Consider the following 18,818-nt stretch of genomic DNA (forward strand, 5'->3'; position numbering starts at 1 on the left):
CCCTCCCTCCCTCCCTCCCTGCCTCCCCCCTCTCTCTCTTTCTCTCTTTGTCCTCGCAGCAATAAATTAAAGAGAAAAAACATGCAGAGATAAGTGCAAAGAAAAAAAGGACGTAGCTCTTAAAAGCTATTTTAGGACTGACTTTGCGTTCTCATTAATCGTTCGTGCACATAATTTCACACACAGGGATGCCGTATGCTCTGAGTCAAGGTCGATATTTTTAAATTGCAATATATTGGGTATGTGATTTAATTTTGAGAGTTTCGCGAGAGATGAAAATATTTTAATTAAGGTATTCGTTCATTATTTTGTTTAAATAATAAATTAGTGTTTTAAAAAACCTTTAAAACTAAATCACATACTTAATACCTTCTTGAATCGAACAACGAATTGCTTTGATGACTAATGTCCTTAAATATCTTAAATAATTCGGGTAACATTTCGCAGCTAATCTAATAAATATTTATAAATCTGTCTCAATTTAGGGGATTTAATCTTAATATTATTAATTTTAAAATTTATTTTTAATTTATAATTTTCTCATTGTTTAAATTATATTTTACATTTAATTATATTAATTATATCGGATATTTAACTTGTGTTTCATATTTCGGAAAAGTTGCATTTAATTTATAAAATAACATATTTAAATTAGATCCTAGATTTTTTGGATCGTAAAAATCGAATTAAGGGATGTTTGCGCCCGGACTAGAAAATTCTTGGCCTGCGAGAGTGTCTAGATAACAGAAAAATACCGAAAAAAATCTCTTTCAAGCAAAAGGGGCATGCGAGCCTGAATCTAATGGAGCGCGTAACGATTCTTCGGACGGGAGAAACGCAATGCCCGGGCCCTCGGCCAGGCCGCGCATTAACATATTAACAATGCTCCATTATGCCCCGAGTATACCTAGTCCCCCGCGTGGGCGCGTTATGGACCACTCTCAAGACTGCGGAACATATATTCGGAGCTTCAAAATACATATCCTGAATTTGTTGAGAAAACATTTTAGCGAATTTGATGTTTTTGTTAAAAGAACGTTTATATATGTAAACCTTCTCTCTCTCTCTGTCTCTCTCTCTCTCTCTCTCTTCCTATATATATATATATATATATATATATATATATGTAGCAATCTTTCCATTACATATTTGAAAGTTTCTTAATGCAATAAATAATTTAATTTATTAAATTCAATAAATTAAATATACGCATATGTATATATAAATATATATACCATCTGTGATCCAGCTTAGACTGCTGTGGCATTGTCTCATTCTGTTTGAAATTTAGCGGTTCAATAAGAATTGATATTGTATATATAGAAAGTTTATTAGAATCTATTATAAATTTTCCTTTAGAATAGATTTTCCTCGAAATTGAATGAAAAACAAAGCTTTTTTGTCGATTCACAATAGGTACGCTTAAATAATACACACGCCTAAGAATTTTCTTCTTAATTCATATCTAATTATTTATTATTATAAGATTATAAACGTCTTTTTATTGAATATAAGAATTAACAATTTAATTTTTTGTTTTAAAAGAGAATTTTTTTTATACAATTTAATAAACCAATTTCAAAGAATTTTAGCTAAAATTTTATTTTTGAATTTAGGAACTCTCAAGTGTGTCATGTGTGTTAAAAATGTAACGAGCAAAAGTATAGACGGATGAATATCAAGATTGACAAAAAAGTTTTTCCACATGCGTACGCACATCTCGTTAGAGTACATACAAAGTCCATCCATGGCGCACGTTCATGCGTGCACGTGCACATTGGGCGCGGGACATTAACATAAAAATGATTTAAAAATCCGTCGAGCGTGCCATCAGCATTGGTTGGTTCTCAAGGAAAACTAAACCCACCATTGGTTGGTTGCGTATCACGAAAGAGAAGTAGGATCGAAGAGAGCGAGCTCCAGAGCGAGGCTGCGAGAGTTAAAACGAACGAAGGAGAGACCGAGAGAGATTGTGAGAGAAATAAAGAGAGAGGCTAACGAAGAACAAGGATCGATTCTGCGAGGGTGTACCCGAGAAAAGAGAAAGAGACAGAGAATAAGAGAAGGAGAGAGACAGGGTGATAAAGTGGGATATAGGAGGGTGCGAGAAGGTTGTATTTAGACAAAGAAGCATAGCAACACTGGAGTAGGTACCATAGAGAGATCGAGAACGAGAGCGAGCGAGAGAGAGAGAGAGAGAGAGAGAGAGAGAGAGATCGCTTAGACGTCCAGCTAGACATCAGAAAGGTGCAAGAGAAATATAATAAGATAAAGCGGGGTAGACGACGAGAGAGAAAGATTGACGGAGGGGAGAAGAGTGAATCTGCATGGAGAAGCCGGTGTGAGCCGAAAGGGGCTGGAAGGTGAAGAGCGAGAGGGATGCCGATTGTGGAAGAGGGGGACCAAGGGTCGCGAGATACCAAAGCAAAGGGGGGAAACGGCGAGGAAAGAGAGAAAGAGAGAGAAAGCACCACGTGCTATGGGAACGGGAATGGCTCTCTCTTCTCTCGCCGGGCCTTTCGCGGCAGTTCAGTTCGAAACGGGCCATCAACGATGCCTACACACCATGGCCATACCACCATGACCATCGCGGCGGAGTGTGGTGGTCGTCCGTGGTCGCCATGAGGCGTCGTCGTTCAAGTCGATGTCGCTCTCAAGAGTCGAACGGTTTCTTGAACTCCCTCTCGTCTTTCCCCCGTCGTCTTATCGTTTCGTTTAGCGAATCCTTTGAATGTAATAAGATCGATAGGATCCATTCGATCATGCGCGGAATACGATAAAGTGTCAATCTTTGGGCTTCGCGAAGAATCGATAGTGATCGTGTAAGTGTAAGTGGTATTACAGAAAGAGAGGATAGAAGTTGACGATACGTTTATAGATTATGTTTAAACGTGACAGGAAAATGTTCTCGTGATACGATTTGTTTGGATGTGTTTGACGCGGGAAGATTGATCTCCAAGAAAGTCTCGATTTCAACTTAATCGTTTCTATTTAATCAATAGTTAATAAAACAATTAATTTATTGGATCACAAACAAATATTCCTATAACAATGATTTAAAAAAAAAACAAATAATTAACAGGTATACGATAAATAAAATTTTTACTTTCTTTATCATAATATAAATAAACAGACTCTGAACTGAAACATAATTAAATTTAAAAGTTAATTTATAATAATTATATTATAAGATATAACAAGACATATGTTGTATACGTAATGTGATAATAAATTAAAGTAAATATTAATGGAAAAAGAATTAATGTAATCAAGCAAGAATAAAATTATAAACTCCTTAATAATACAATAAGAAAATAATAATCTAGTGTGTATATAAATATATATATATATAAGGTTATAGAAGTCAACCACAGATTATATTGCGAAATTAACTTAAACAATAATTTACATTACATATGTACATTTCGACTCCAGCTTGAGTCATCTTCAGCAATTAAATCCACCACAACAATATCTTTGTTTTGTCTGTGGAACAATTTATGAGACAAGAGTGAGTTGTTCAACACAGTTATAACTCTGAGTTGTGATAAAATAACTCAGGCTCCAAGAACAAAACGCACAGTAAGATCACATATTGCACATCAATACGAACTTTGTCAGTATTTTAAAATTTAAACGTTAAGAGAATAAAATTATGTCTTTCGGTTCTATAATTTATTATAGAATCGATCAAAGATATTATTGCGATGGATTTAATTGCTGAAGATGACTCAAACTGGAGTCGAAACGTATATAATGTAAATTATTGTTTAAGTTAATTTTGCAATATAACAACCTGCGGTGACTCCTATAGCCTTATATATATATATATATATATATATATATATAATATTATTTTCTTATTGAATTAATGTAAATTTAATATGGATTTTACGATAAAAATCTGCTAACTTTTATTCTGCCGCAGTCGAAGAATCGAGAGATTCGCCGTATTTTCATCTTTTTGCATCGATCCCGTAAGGATGTCGATTGTAGATCTAACCTGATCTCATCTGAGGATCGACGATAAGTCGGTCGATCGAGCAGCAAGCCGGATCAATTCACGACGAAAGTGTCCGTTGGCACGCTAACATCGAATTACGGAGTACTTGAAAATCTTTATTACTTTTGCAGTTGTAATCTACAGAATGCAATTATTACAACTATGGAGTATGTCACTATGGAGAAGATTAAAATCAGAGGATAATTTTTCTATAAGACTTTACAATTTTGGGAACACGAATTCGTGAATTAATCAATCGCTGAAGAGATAACGTGACACAATAGCGAAAATTTGAAGAATTGAGTATGAGGCAGAATTGATGAAATATGCATGAATTTTGAGGGTAAATTATTCAGCGTTTCGTAAGAAAGGAGGCACTTCGATTGCTTTCGATTTCTCAGAACGATTTCCGTACGGAAATCGATATATATATTGAATTTGAAGTTTCTGACGAAACTCTTGTCTTTCAGACAGAGAGAGAGAAAGAGAGAGATTTTTATGTGAGAAAAAGGAATTAAAAGTATAAAAAATGGTGTGAAAATTATAAAAGGAAATGCAAGTATTATCACTATTATATTATTATTGTAGAAAAATATTGTCAGTGAAAAAAATGAGAGTGATATCATGTTAATTAGAAATAAAAGAAAATGCTAGAAGATATCCTTTGGATATTAATACTCTGAACAATACGTAGAAAATAATGTTGATAACAGAAGATTAAAAGACTATAAATACATTTAATAAAACTATAATTTAATAAATCCTAAAATATTTAAAATCATCAATCATATCAAGTAAGAGATAAAAAATTTCTTTATGTAAGTATTCAGTCTTGAATTTCTTTCCCACGCAAATTTTTCGTCCAGTTTAATTTCACTGTTCAAAGGATCGAAAAGAAATTCGTTTCAGACCGTAAATAAGTTCAGTATAGTATACAAGACGATAAACATACAAGATAAAATAGGATAAAGGGATTTGGGATCTGACGAATAGAAAACGACGCTGGATCTAAACAATAAGTTTCGTCACTCGATCGACAACGAGGATTGGCGAAACGATATCAAAAAGCTCAACTCGTAGTAGATCTCTTTTATCACCGGTGTCTCGTTCCCACGTTTTACGAACCCTTATTAGTGAGGATAATAACAATCTCGAGAGGAAGGGACCATCGGGTTCATCTCTCGATACGACTCGATCGTTAACTTGCAACCTCAAGGATATAATAAACAGGATGAACTGATCAATTATTGTGTGTTATTATAAACATTTTTTATATAATTTAGTAAAATTACTTCGTAATAAAACAACAAAGAAACTTGTAAAATTGAATAAATAGCTGTGAGAAATGAAGTGAGGCGAAGTAAAGTTTAATATATTAGCAATACGTTTATAAGAAATTAAACCAACAATTAATATATATAAATAAATTATATTTTTAATAATAAAACAGTATTTAGTTATTTTAATAAAAAAAATATAAATAGATTAACAATGATATAACATAAAGTACCACTTGAGGTAGTTTACTCTTGTCAGAAGAAGAGTCATCTGCAAAATATTCAAAGAAAAAAAAGAGAATAATCAGCATCATGGGAAACAGCGGAAGCAGTGGGGGCGGCAGTAACAGGAAGGCACGAAGTTTGCCGAATTCGCCGGAAGCACACAGGTATTCCAGCATTATTTTCGTCGAATTAATTTGAAAATCAAACATATAGGATCGTAAAATAGAAGTATGAGACGAGAATAATAAAAAATAAAATGTAACTAATGAACATTTATCTGTTTCTCATGTTGACATTGTGTGAATTGATATATCGCTTGTTGTGGGTGAAATTCTCATATTTATTTGCTGCTTCCGACGTATTCTTATTCTTATACTCTGTTGTATTTTTTTCCCTTATTCTTTTATTCGTTTAGACGAGCGACGAAACCGGTTACTCGGTATATTTAAGATTTCCTGAATTGTACACATTGCCGCTATATGCATAAGTCTTTCGAGGAAAAGTAGACAAAGTTTTTTCTATACAGAAAATTGCGTTTTCACTGAAGTGAATATCTTGAATTAATTAATAGAAAAATAAATAAGAATAAAAAATGGTACATTACACAAACTTGATTCTGTAGATGTCCAACTATCTCATTTTGATATCTTATTGAAATAAAAAATTATGGAATTAAATAAAAAGATTATTCAATTAATAAAAAGTTTAGCCAAGTTGTGGCGTTCTTATTTATTGACACAAAAATCGTATAAATTATAAATATAGTATATTATTACTTTTATGGTGCTCGAGTTTTATTTCTCTTTTGTAAAGTTGCAAGTTGCCAAGTGACAACGGTCGCTGATTCGAATCGCGTGTCGTAGGTTGGAGGTATTGAGGCTCGCGACCTGCGACGCGGGTCCTAACCGGTCTCTCCGAGTTCCCGTGGCGATTGGCTGCGACCGACCGGGCGGATCTGGTTTTGCATTTTTCCGTTCTCGATATAGATCGGTGGCGACCGACCGACTCACGGTGCTCTTCTTTCTCTCTTTTTAACTATCGTATAATTATGCTCTCTCGCACATAGTACATAAGGAATCGCATTTTGCAACCAACCGTCACGAATAATAAGGATTATGGAAAGTCGAAACAATATGTCTTCGTAATAACGCTTTTACGCACTTTGAACAGAAATGAACAGTAGTCTTACACTCTCTTATAACAAACTAATTATACAATTTTTTAAATTATATTACAAAATATACCTATATAGGTATAATATACATTTTCATATGTTAAGAACTATAATAGATATAATATATATATATATATATTTATATTATACATATATTATATTTACGAATATGAATTTTAATAAAAAATGTAGACAGTTTATTATCAACATTGCTCTTGAAGGTACGATCTCTCTTGTGGAATAATCGACGATCACTCGCAAGAAAATACGGGAAGAATATGAAATTTCGGGCGGAATTTTAATAGCGATGAAATGTGGAGGGTAACAGGATCCTTTAATTAAACCGGCTTAAAAAATTCATTTCCCGTCACCAACATGCGGAGGGAGGAAACTGAACCCATCGGATATTTTTTCAGGTATCCTTGATTTCGAATTCAACTGATTCATAAGATAATTACAAAGATAAAAATTCCTTTTTATGATCGATAATTAATAAAGTTGTTGAGAATTGTTAAGAAAAATCGTCAATGATAATTTGGAGTGGACTGATCTCTCATCAAAATGTCGTTTATATAAACACAATAAATGATCATACACAAAAATTTAAAATAATTTCCGTCAAAATGTATATAAAAATGACTTATGTATTTTACTTTATATAGGAGAAAGTCGCCTATATCGTACCTCATAACGTTTAAACAAAATTGTAACAAAAGTACTGAAGAGATTAGAATATTTCTGTACTTACATTAAACTTTGTTTCATTAGCAATAAAACAAAACGATACTTTTGCGAAAATAAACATTAAATTATTGTTTAAATTAGATTTGAAAAAAAGTAATTTTCGGTACGATTTGGAAACCAGGTCGTTAAATTGTATCACCTGATTCCTAAATCGTACTGCTAATCTAGCAAACAAATTGGCATTGCTTATTGTTATTTTAACATTAAAATAACATCTTTAACGTCAAAATGACGGTAAATAATGTCAATTTGTGCATTAGACCCTGCTAACACAGGCTGCATTCCATTATTCACTGCGTTCCTATAACATGGAATCAAGTGTGTAAAAAAATTTTAAGAAATTTCGTATTCGTACCTATGTTGAAAGCCAGTAAAAATCATTAAAAAAGTCTTATTCTTTGGAGTTCTATATATTCTTCAGAGTTATAAGTCTTTTAATAATTTATTCGTATTCGATAATAATAGGTACCTAACTTATAAACATAACCTATCAAAGCCGCAAAAAGATTATAGGTCTGAGCACAGGATTGCCGTAACACATTAAGGCAGACTTTAAGTCGTAGACGTAACGCACAAGCTTTGGCGTATATGATGTTGGAGTTAATGGACATCGCTATATCTCTTGATAACGTCTTACCACGTGCTATATAAGCAAAAGTAAGTAATCTAATCGTTTGTAAGCAAGTATAAGTAAAAAATAATCTTGTTAATTGTCCTGAAAGTGTTAATATGTTACGGCAATCGTGTGCTCAGATCCTATGGGAGCTCGCGTTACTTCGCGAAAATCGTACCGGTATAACATAAAGGCCAGCGACAAGTACGATTTACTCAACTCCCTCTATTTTTACAAATTTGCCAATAGCAACATAACTTACAAATATTTTGCTAATTTGATGCTATACTCGAAAAGAGTTTAAATATCAATTATTACCCTGAAGGACACTATAATTCAATTACTCACCTTGTACTGATAACACTTTAGGTAAAGTGTACCAAAACTTAGATCAGACATCGAACAAAACCAATTTTGAATGTCACTCGTAAACAGACGACTCGAAGACAAAACAAAAATGATAGTTTTTAACCCATATTACCAGCACCATCACGAGTATCATTATTTAAAAAAAAAAATGTTTCGTTTAGAAAATACAATGGAAGTATACGATTTAACCATCGGTATGATTTAGCCAACTCCATCCTATACGTAGGTTATGGAAATCAAAATTTAGTTCAAATTTAGTGCGAATTTTTAATTTTATATTTGATTTGATTTTTGTAAACCTTTAATTTTTAGGCAAAAATTAGGCAACAATTTCCCAAACGAATCTTTTCTTTTTACTTTCTCTTCATCCTTTCTTTATTTAGCGAACGAGTTCAAAGACATCCGCAGAGTCGACGAGAGTGAGTCAATGTTTTCGATGTGAATGGCCGCAGAAATAGATCCTTGGACAAGCACGTGATCGCACGATTCGCGGGCTAAATTCTGCGCAACTTACTTCAGTGAAACGAGAACGAGCCTGTGTGTCGTCTCGTGTGTCACCAATCGTGCGCATCAAGTAGGAAAAACGAGGATTCGCCGCGGTACATAAGCAGGGATATTCGAGTTGACAACGTTGCGCTCGTGCGTAATGATTGAATCATTTGGACAACTCGTTTCAGAGAAACCGACTCAAACCATTTATAAATGATTTTTAAGAAAATACAAACTAATATATAATACATTATATATATAATATATATATTAAATAAAAAAAATTATAAATAATAAATGCCTTTATTTAAAAAAGATTCTAAGAAAATAATACAAGAACATGTAAATAATTTAAATAATTAAATTTCGAAAGTCTAAACAAAGTATTAAAATATTGTTAGATGATTTTTGCATAATTTATTCGCATTTTTTATCGATATATAGACTAAAGAATTTTTTATAGCTACTTTTTCCAAAACTGAACAACTAAATTTTATTCTGCATTTTTATTTTCTTTTTTACAAAAATTAATGTTTATTGTTTTTTTTTCATATCGTTTGCAGAAACTTTTCCAGCAGCCTATGTATAAAACATAAAATGCAATAACTAAATATATATAATCTTTATAATCGCGGCAAACAAAGAGTTTGATTGGTTTTGAAGCGAAGATCCGGTCGTGCCCTGATGAGAATCGACGGACTATATATTTTGCTCATGTTCCCCAAGAGATGCTCTTGCCAAGTTCGCTTTGATTAATTAGAACGGTGCATTGTTTGCGATGCATCAGTGATGATGCATCGCGGTAAGCAGGGCGGAGGTCGGCGGAACCGTTATGTATTGCGATTGTTTCGGATGCAAGAAGTCCATCGAGAGATTAAATTCTACCTTTAGATTGTAAAGAATAGAAAACCAAAAAATATATTTAAAATCTTTCCATAAAAAGATAAACGTGTTAAAAAATTATCAAAAACAGAAATTTTAACAATATTTTTCAAATAATTATATATATTATCAATTCTAAACTTATTAGTGATAATTCTAATAATTATTATTGATATGTAATTATTTTCTTTATTATTCAATAAACAATACAGCGAGTATTTTATAGCGATTCTTCCATATTTTTTTTCATTAAAAATTCCATTGATGAAATATTAAAGTAAAGTAACACAAGATTTCACTCGGGATTAATAAGTATAACACTTTGACTAATAATTCACTATTTTGCAATAACAATACACTTATTCTATCTAAGAGAGAATAAACTTATTTCTTTTATTATTTTGTATGATACAGATTCCGACATTTTTTACAATCTTCAGTATGCAACGTCTTCAACATTTTTTGGGAGTATATGATAAGTATATTTTAAGGAACACACATAACGGTATATATAGCGTCCTTGCCTTTGTATCAACGATAAACGATGATCGTGAAAGAACCGCGGTAATAATATCGCCTTGCGGGGAAGAACGGTTCTGCTCGTCGTCGTGCTTCTTCCTAGAAGCGGCAGTTAAGTCCTTCTCTTGAGATCCTCTAAATTTATCCCGCACTCTGCTGTAACAAGGCTCCGCTTCGCGCCGTTGTATGGAATTCTCTCTCTCTCTCTCTCTCTCTCTCTTTCACACACACACTTACTCTCTTGACTTTCTTTCTTCTCGAATAAGACCCGGTAATTACTTTTAATACCTGTAATGAATTATTCGGTGCTATCTGCGTCCGGTTTTCATCTCCATTGCACTTTTCTTTGGTCTTTGTTAATGCGACTATTCGCAACACCCATTTATAACAATTTATATTTATGCATGCAACATGAAAAATTTTCCGGAAAGTAAAGACAATAAAATACATAAAATGTGGTTACTCCGTTTGTGGTATTTTTTGAATGTAAATCGCGCCGCGCGCGCGCGCGTTTTAATTTAAAAAGAAATATTCATTTCTGTAAATCTGTCGACAGCACTGAAATATTTTTCAATCAATAATTTTCTATTTGTTTTATTATTTTATTAGCTTAGAGAAATTGCTTAATAAAATTTAATACTTAATGATAAATAATTGTGCAGGTAATAATGAAATTTATATCTAATATAAAAAATAATTACACTTTAAAACAGATTAAATCGATAAACATATAAAATAAAATGCTTTGTAGTAATTTTCGATATATTTTTGCTTTCTATTGTATAATCATACGCTTCTATTAGTCAAGTTTTTTTTATTACGTCACAATTTTGAAAAAAAAAGTGGTATCAAAGAATAAAAAAATGATGCGATAGTCAAATTTGAAGTCCAAACGGACTTGTGTTTTTAACAAGCAAAAATATATTATAGAAACGACCATTCACACATGTTGAACAATAGTTTTGGACAATATTATTATACCTTCTATTTCTACAATAAAATTTACAATATTATAATATAATGTTATATTAAACTAAAAAAAAAAAACGATACGCGCAAAATATTATTCATTTTTCAACGAAAATTCTCTTTAGTTCACGAAATGTCGATATCTCGTGGCGAATGAGAAAACATTCTCTCTATATCAAGCGACGGGATCTTTAATTAGTGACCGTTTGAAAAATCGTACTAGCCGGTCCGATCCTGGCAGTCAGCAATTAAAAGGAATGTCGTCCCTATAACCGATATGCATCTTGTCGTTGCTGGTCGACCAGCCTAATCACGCGCTCTTGTTGCCCGCGAGCGTCGAAGGGAGCTAGTGACTCCCTTCCTTGTACATTTTGCAATTGAATTGCGCATATGGCGCGTTTACGTCGTCTGTCTAAGCGATTATTCGATTATCTTAGCTATTTCTATAAAGTTTTGTACATCTCTATCAGCCGAGAAAATCAGCAAATGTAAACAAAATAATTAATTTTATACTTGTAATATAATTTTTATCAATTTAACATAAGTTTAATTAAAAGGCATTATTAAAATTTTTAGAAATTTTAAATTATTATTTGCAGGGAAAAACTACGAACGCCAACAAACAAAAAATAGAATTTTTATGTAATTGTTTTTATAATAATTTTTCGCAAACATTGATTCGTTATTTACAGAAAATAGAGTTAATTAACTAAATGACGAGCATGACGATGTCAAAATAGTGAACGAATAGTGATGAGCTTGTGCCGCTTTAATTGTTACTCATAATTGTAATCACATTATTAGATTACATCAAGAATGTTGCACATGCGCAATTATATTGATATGTGTACAAAAATTGATTATATACATTTTATTTGAACAAATAATTGACTCTTATCGAGCGATTATCGAACGCGGTTAATCGAACGTCGCGCTAATAACGGTTCTTGCGAAACATGTAGCTGCACGGCAGAAATGAATGTAATCTGAGATGTTGTCATAAATAACGTAACGTAACTGCAAAACAGAATATATTTGCAGTTAGACGATAATGATTAGAGAAAATATAAATAAAATATAAACAGAAACCTGCGATTTATGAAATTATTTTTAACAAAAAACAAAAATAGAAATTTAAAAAATAATTTTCAAAAATTAAAAGCGACACACACACACACACATTTTGAAAAGATATTGTTTTATTTTATAAGATATTAATTATTATTTAATAAAATAATATACACATAATTTATTGTTATTCTTTTTTAATCATATTTTTTGACATTGTCATCTGCTTAGGCATTATAACAATAGTCATGCTGACGCCTCATCATTTACATATTCTCATGTAACTTTTTATGTAAATCTACGTATTGCATACGATAAATTAAATTAAATAAAATTAATATATTTATATAAATGTATATACTATAATATCATATACACTAATATAATACAATATTTTATAGAAATAATAGTATTAAATTGTATTTATATTTCTACCTCCATATTAACAGTTTTATTTTATTAATAATATGATTTAATTTTAATACTCGTTTAGTGATCTATTCGAGAACAATATAATTGCAACTAAAATAAGAAATTAATTTTTTAGCGTTCGAAGATTCTTGAAGATCGGTGCATATGTCATAACTAATTAAAAATTTTAATAACATGTGTCGAATTTTAATAACATATGTATTAGATCGACAAACTATAAGATCCATCTTGCATTGATATTAATACATCTCCAAGGGTAAGACGTCTCGTCGCGTCATAGCGGTGGTGGCAGTTGGAACACGCGCCATGGCGCCCGGTGTCGGGTACGCGCCGACCATAGCATTAATTTCCGATATTGCTCTCGTAAATATTCGCGACTCGCCGCCGACCATCTCCCGTCGCGGATTGAAATACTTTTTTCTTTCTGGATTTGACATTGCCGACGCGCGTCCCTACTGGGGATTCATTTTTTATATATTGATTCTCAGGATATCCTAGACATATTCACGAGGGAACGATGCGGGTTTATTCTTATAAAACTATTCAAATAGTTATATAAGTTATAAGAATAAAAAAAGAAGAATTTGACATTTTAATTCAATTATGTATATCTTGCTAGGCTGATGTTATGAAAGAGCTAAATAAAAGAGAAAGAAAATTATTTATTGAAGGACATACTGTATTCTCCAAGAAGTTCAAAAATCTTTAAATTTTGTGTTTTATGAAAATGTTAATCCAACTTTAGCATCATAATTATAAGATTCTTTATTTTTGCCTTTCTCTTGTTTTTGTGTTCCAAAAGTTTTGTTAAAATTTATATTATTTTTTTGGTTTTAACAATAGGAACATCTTACTCTAGAATTTCTTTTTATATATAATCGGATTCTGTTTCAATATATAGATGAAAATCGGAATAGGACGTCCTAAAACGCATCTGTGACAGGTCTGCATTTTTTCACACGCAAAAAATATAAAATTTTTTTATAAAGATTTACTGAAAAACATTTTATGTTATTACATAAAACATATCGGATTGTGATATGTGTTTTTCAAATGCCAATTTAATACATTATATTATCATATAAAACTAAAATAAACTAAAATATAATATAAAATCTTTTCTTGGCAAAAGAGAGTGATGTGATTTCTCGAATTTCTATATACAATTTTTGTACAATTTTTTACAATTGATCAAACCGAATGAGATAATGCCACAGCGGTCTAAGCTGGATCATGGATGCTTCTAAATAATTGCGTGTGAATTTATATACTACGTATGTAATTCTTCGACTGCGCGCCGAAATTTTTTCAGACTTGAAACGCAATACTAATAAACTACTGCAGTAATATCACAAGTTACATTGACTAACAATTTAACAATTATTGATGCTGTGTTTACACATCTTATATCGATCTTAATAATGTTAAATTGATCAAAATGATCTTTTTAGAATTTATCAATTAATTTAGCTGTTTATTCGTAATCATAAAAAAACAAAAAAGTAATTTTTTAATTAAAAAGTTGCACAATTCACGCGAGGATTTGACGCAAATTTTGCGACTTATTGTGTACTCATCATGTGCACACAAACAGAATGGAAATTCATAAAATGCTTCGTGTATATATAATTTAATCTGCCACATATATATTGTGCTTGCATTGTGCCCTCCTCGGGCATTATTGTATCGTGTCTCTGCACAACAGGCACGAGAATTACATCTCTTGCAAATCAAAACAAAGAATATAACGAGAAAGGTGTGTCTCACGAGTTGCACTGCACCAGCTGCGTGCGATGCAAATGGATGCGAGACCCACCGTTATTATACGTATGTAAATCGAGAAACCAATTCGTGAACTGACTGATATTCTGAAAGATCATGTTATTAATGCAGCTTTCCGTATATATTAATTTCGTTTTATTAAAAATGTTTAAAGTTTGATAGAATTAACAAGCAATATGTTTAGCCATGTTAAATTCTAACACGATTTAATTAATCAGACAATTCCAATTAAAATACCGATGAGAATAAGCTATTTACGGTCAAGCTGGATATTGAATGCTTCTATTATAATTTTTGTGTATATACTATATATGTAGATCCCTAAATGCGCGCTGAAATTTTGTCAGACTTACAACGCAATGAACTACCGCAGTATTATCACGAGTTAAATTAACAATTTTTTGATGCTCATTGCATCTTGGATCTTAATAATACGTTGAATGACATAAATATTATTAAAGTCTATAAATGATATAAATAATTCAAATATATTGCGAAAAATATTACCTCGGCCGCGAGTCGAACCCAGATCGCTTGCTTTACGCGCAAGTGTCCTATAAACAATTCCAATTCAATGATATACTTTTGGTGTGTAAAAAAATATAAAATATTTTGTTTTTGAAAGTAGATTATAAATATAAACATTTGTATTAATTGTTTATTGCTTAACACTGTAAACCTTTCGTTTAATCTGTGATTAATCTTTTTTTTATTCTATTGAAAATACGTCGAAGGGGGAGGAGAGAGAGAGAGAGAGAGAGAGAGAGAGAGAGAGATTAAGATATGATTTGTGAGTGAAAGGATAATTCGTTATCCTTTTTTCATCTTTTTCATAGTCTTGAATCTAGTGACTCTCGCAGCTGTGTTCTTCGTTTCGTTAGCACTTGAGTCGATTGGCAACTGCAATTATTCTCATTATAGTAAAATAGCGGATAAATTTAGGACAAAGCGATGATTTACTCAGGATGTAGATATCGGATAGCCGAGTTTAGTGTTAAACATGCAGCGCGAATACGAGTCAAAGGCCGTTTCTCTGTCAAGCCTGTTATATTCACGAGGTTTATGGACGGTACTTGGTAATTTGAGCTCAAGAGTGTGTATATGATTATAAAATAGATCCTATACACCGCGTTCCTATACATATGTATATGTATCTGCATACATCAAAAACTTGCTAGTTGAAAGGAATTCAACTATGTACGTATTTAATTGCTGATTTAGGCGTTTGCCAGACTGAATTAGTTGACAGGATTAATTAAATAATGATTTAAGACAGATAATTTATGTTATTATTGATTTATTATGTTATTATTAAATTTATTTTATATTATTATTAATTAGAATTTTTATCATATGTAGTTTGTTTTATAATAATTTTTTCTTATTTAAATTTATGTATTTATAATAAAATATGAAATATACAAATAAGGAAATTGTATAAATATAATTTGTTTAAACAAATAGGAAATTATAAAGAACAAAATTAAATGGAGTAAACATAATATAGAAATATAATTATACAGTTCAATAAAAATAACTATATAAATATACATAATATATAAATATATACAATAATATAAAAATAATTATACAATGCAATAAAAATCATTGCGTGATTTAAATCACTTATTATGAATCTAATATTTTATCACATTATTACTTACATTATATTTTACAAGATAATTTTTTATAATAATTTTTTAAGAAAAATGTTTTAATAATTATAAAATTTACTTATACATTTCCTTCATATATGTACATTCCACGAAGATATATATTGTAAATTGAAAATCTATAAAACATCAAGCTGACAACAGAATCCTTTTTCATTTCAGATTGCCGTCGCCCTATAACAAACAATCGTCGGGAGTTGGTGGTGCTGGTGGTGGTCCTGGGGGTGGCACGAGCATACCCCAGCCCGCGACTGTTGCCGCTACCAGGAGATGCCCTCCGGACAAAGTCAGACCGGCTCCGGCACCAACACATCAATCACAACTCGGTAAGTTCCATCAACTCATCTTCTCACCCCTTTGCCGTAAACTTTTCGAACATTGTCATATTTTACAGAAAAATATAAAAGCTTTACCTTTACCACAGGTAGACAGAAAATATATTTGATATTACATGATGTAATAATATTATATTAATTTTATATAAACTCAAGTAGTAATTAGTATTTTCTAATCATGAAAATTTATATTTAAATAAAATATCAGGAGACGCGCGGTAGTTCAAAAATTAAAAGACACTACAAGTTATATATTTTGTAGATCAATTATATTCTACAAACAAAATACAATAAAATATATTTTATTGTAATTATTATAATTTTCAATAAATCGACTATAGTTTTTTTCTAATAATATATTATAATTATATTGTACATACATATATGTATTCACACACACACACACACACACACACACACACACAGTGTGTGTGTGTATATATATGTATATATATACACACTATATACACACACGCAATTTAAATAAATAAGATTATATAATTATATAATTTATATAAAATTATTTTGCTTAAAAGCCAATTATATTTTTTAAAATAATTCGTTACTGTGAGCACATTTTAATAGAGATTGTATTGCACTAGGAACTGTCAGAGAAATGTCCGATTAGTCTGACATCCCGCGTTATTCATCTAAAATTTATTTTTACACAATAAATAAATGACGAAAAAAAAAATACTACGAATAAAAATGGAAAATAAACGAGATAGATGATATTAAAAAATTAAAACGTTACTATTTTTTACAATAACCAACAATTGTGGTAATACAAAATTTATTATTTATTTTTCAATACAATCGTGAGGACATTCACCACATTTTTGCAAATAAAAATGTATTACTAAGCGAATATTGTTCACCATATTGATCTTTTAATGGTCGAATGATTTTACCCCCAGTCGATTTTTCTTATTTTTTTAAAAATCATTTCATCGCCGGAATTTTATTGCACAGATTTTAGTTATTTCCTGGATTAATCCAGGTGTTTTTTTAAAGGAAACTTAAAATTTTTTATTTTCATATATGTCATACGTTTATAATTAAAAATTGTCAGTAATTTTTAAAAGATGTCTAGATTATTACTGTGTCCTAATTTAAAATAATATAGATTTGAGGTTGAACCAATGATCGTGTGTGAAGATACGCAGAATTATGGGAGGATTTCTTTGCTCTAAACAATTAGGTAATTTTTTCTTTGAAGTCGCATTTCTCTCGAGACCCAAGAAACGGTGAAAGGGTGCGGTGTGCACCCGCGTTAAGAACACCCCATTAGCCATTAGTCCCGTGAATAGCTTTTAGCAACCCTTTGCACATTTCTGGCTGTCGCAGGAGATCCTGGACCACCATGAAAACGTTATTGCGAATATACATGGTGGCTTATTCGATCGTATCTTCATGTGCGTTCTCCTACGCGTTCATTTCTGATTTAGTGTCTACATACGTGTGGTTGTGTAAGCAAACTTTTCTCTTCTGATACGTGCACACACAAAATATGTATATTTTTATCTCTCTTTCTCATGCTTTTTTTCTTTATGTGTCGTATAAATATCTATAGACTAATAGAGAGAAATGATTATAAAAAATAATATAATTATAAATGTCTTCTGTATAATTCAAGTAATTTTTATCTGAAAGATAAATTCGATATAGACATAGAATTTTATTGTAGCTTTTTGTCCAAAGACTATAGTATTTGCTCTTATCATAATTCTTCCATGTCTATCGTATTTAGCAGCACTTAATGATGAATAATCTTCTTTGTCTATTCTCCCTTTTCTCTCTCACTGCGTACGATCGTCTATCCTTTCTATTGCGTATGCGCTACGCATACGTATAGTGATATTACCTACGAAGAGAATGTGGTGGAAGCGGAGGAAACCCACTGGGGGTGTTCTCCGCCCCTGTGAAATGGGGTGGCACCCCATAGTTTATACTTTACTCTCAACTCCCGCGTTTCCATGGGCCAGATGTGCTCGAGCATCCGATTTACAGGGGTGCTCAACTTCGAATATTATATCGGGACAATGAAGGCGAAGGAAAAGAAAGTGAAGGAGAGAACCGGTCTCTTCGAGAGAGGGCGATAAAATGCACGTACGAGTCTTTCTCTGTGCTCTCGACAGTCGTTTAGTCGGTTCTTTGGTTCAATTGCTTAGCGGGTCGTTGCGAAAAATGCGAATGTTAACCGGTCCTCGTCGTCTTAGAATTTCTCTTTTTTTTTTCCTACGGAGAACTTGCCCACTATTACA

The 18,818-nt window shown here is 31.6% G+C and overlaps 1 protein-coding gene across 1 annotated transcript in view; it reads left to right on the forward strand.

The window, feature by feature from the left end:
• The window catches only part of sick (sickie), a 115,831-nt gene that overhangs the window by 23,831 nt on the left and 73,182 nt on the right, over positions 1-18,818 (forward strand). The window contains exon 5 of the mRNA XM_018539971.1: positions 16,382-16,545. Coding sequence (XP_018395473.1) covers positions 16,382-16,545 — 164 coding nt within the window. The remainder of the gene's footprint in view (positions 1-16,381; positions 16,546-18,818) is intronic.

Source organism: Cyphomyrmex costatus, unplaced genomic scaffold (genome assembly GCF_001594065.2).
Source record: "Cyphomyrmex costatus isolate MS0001 unplaced genomic scaffold, Ccosl1.0 scaffold23, whole genome shotgun sequence".
Classification (NCBI taxonomy): Eukaryota; Metazoa; Arthropoda; class Insecta; order Hymenoptera; family Formicidae; genus Cyphomyrmex; species Cyphomyrmex costatus.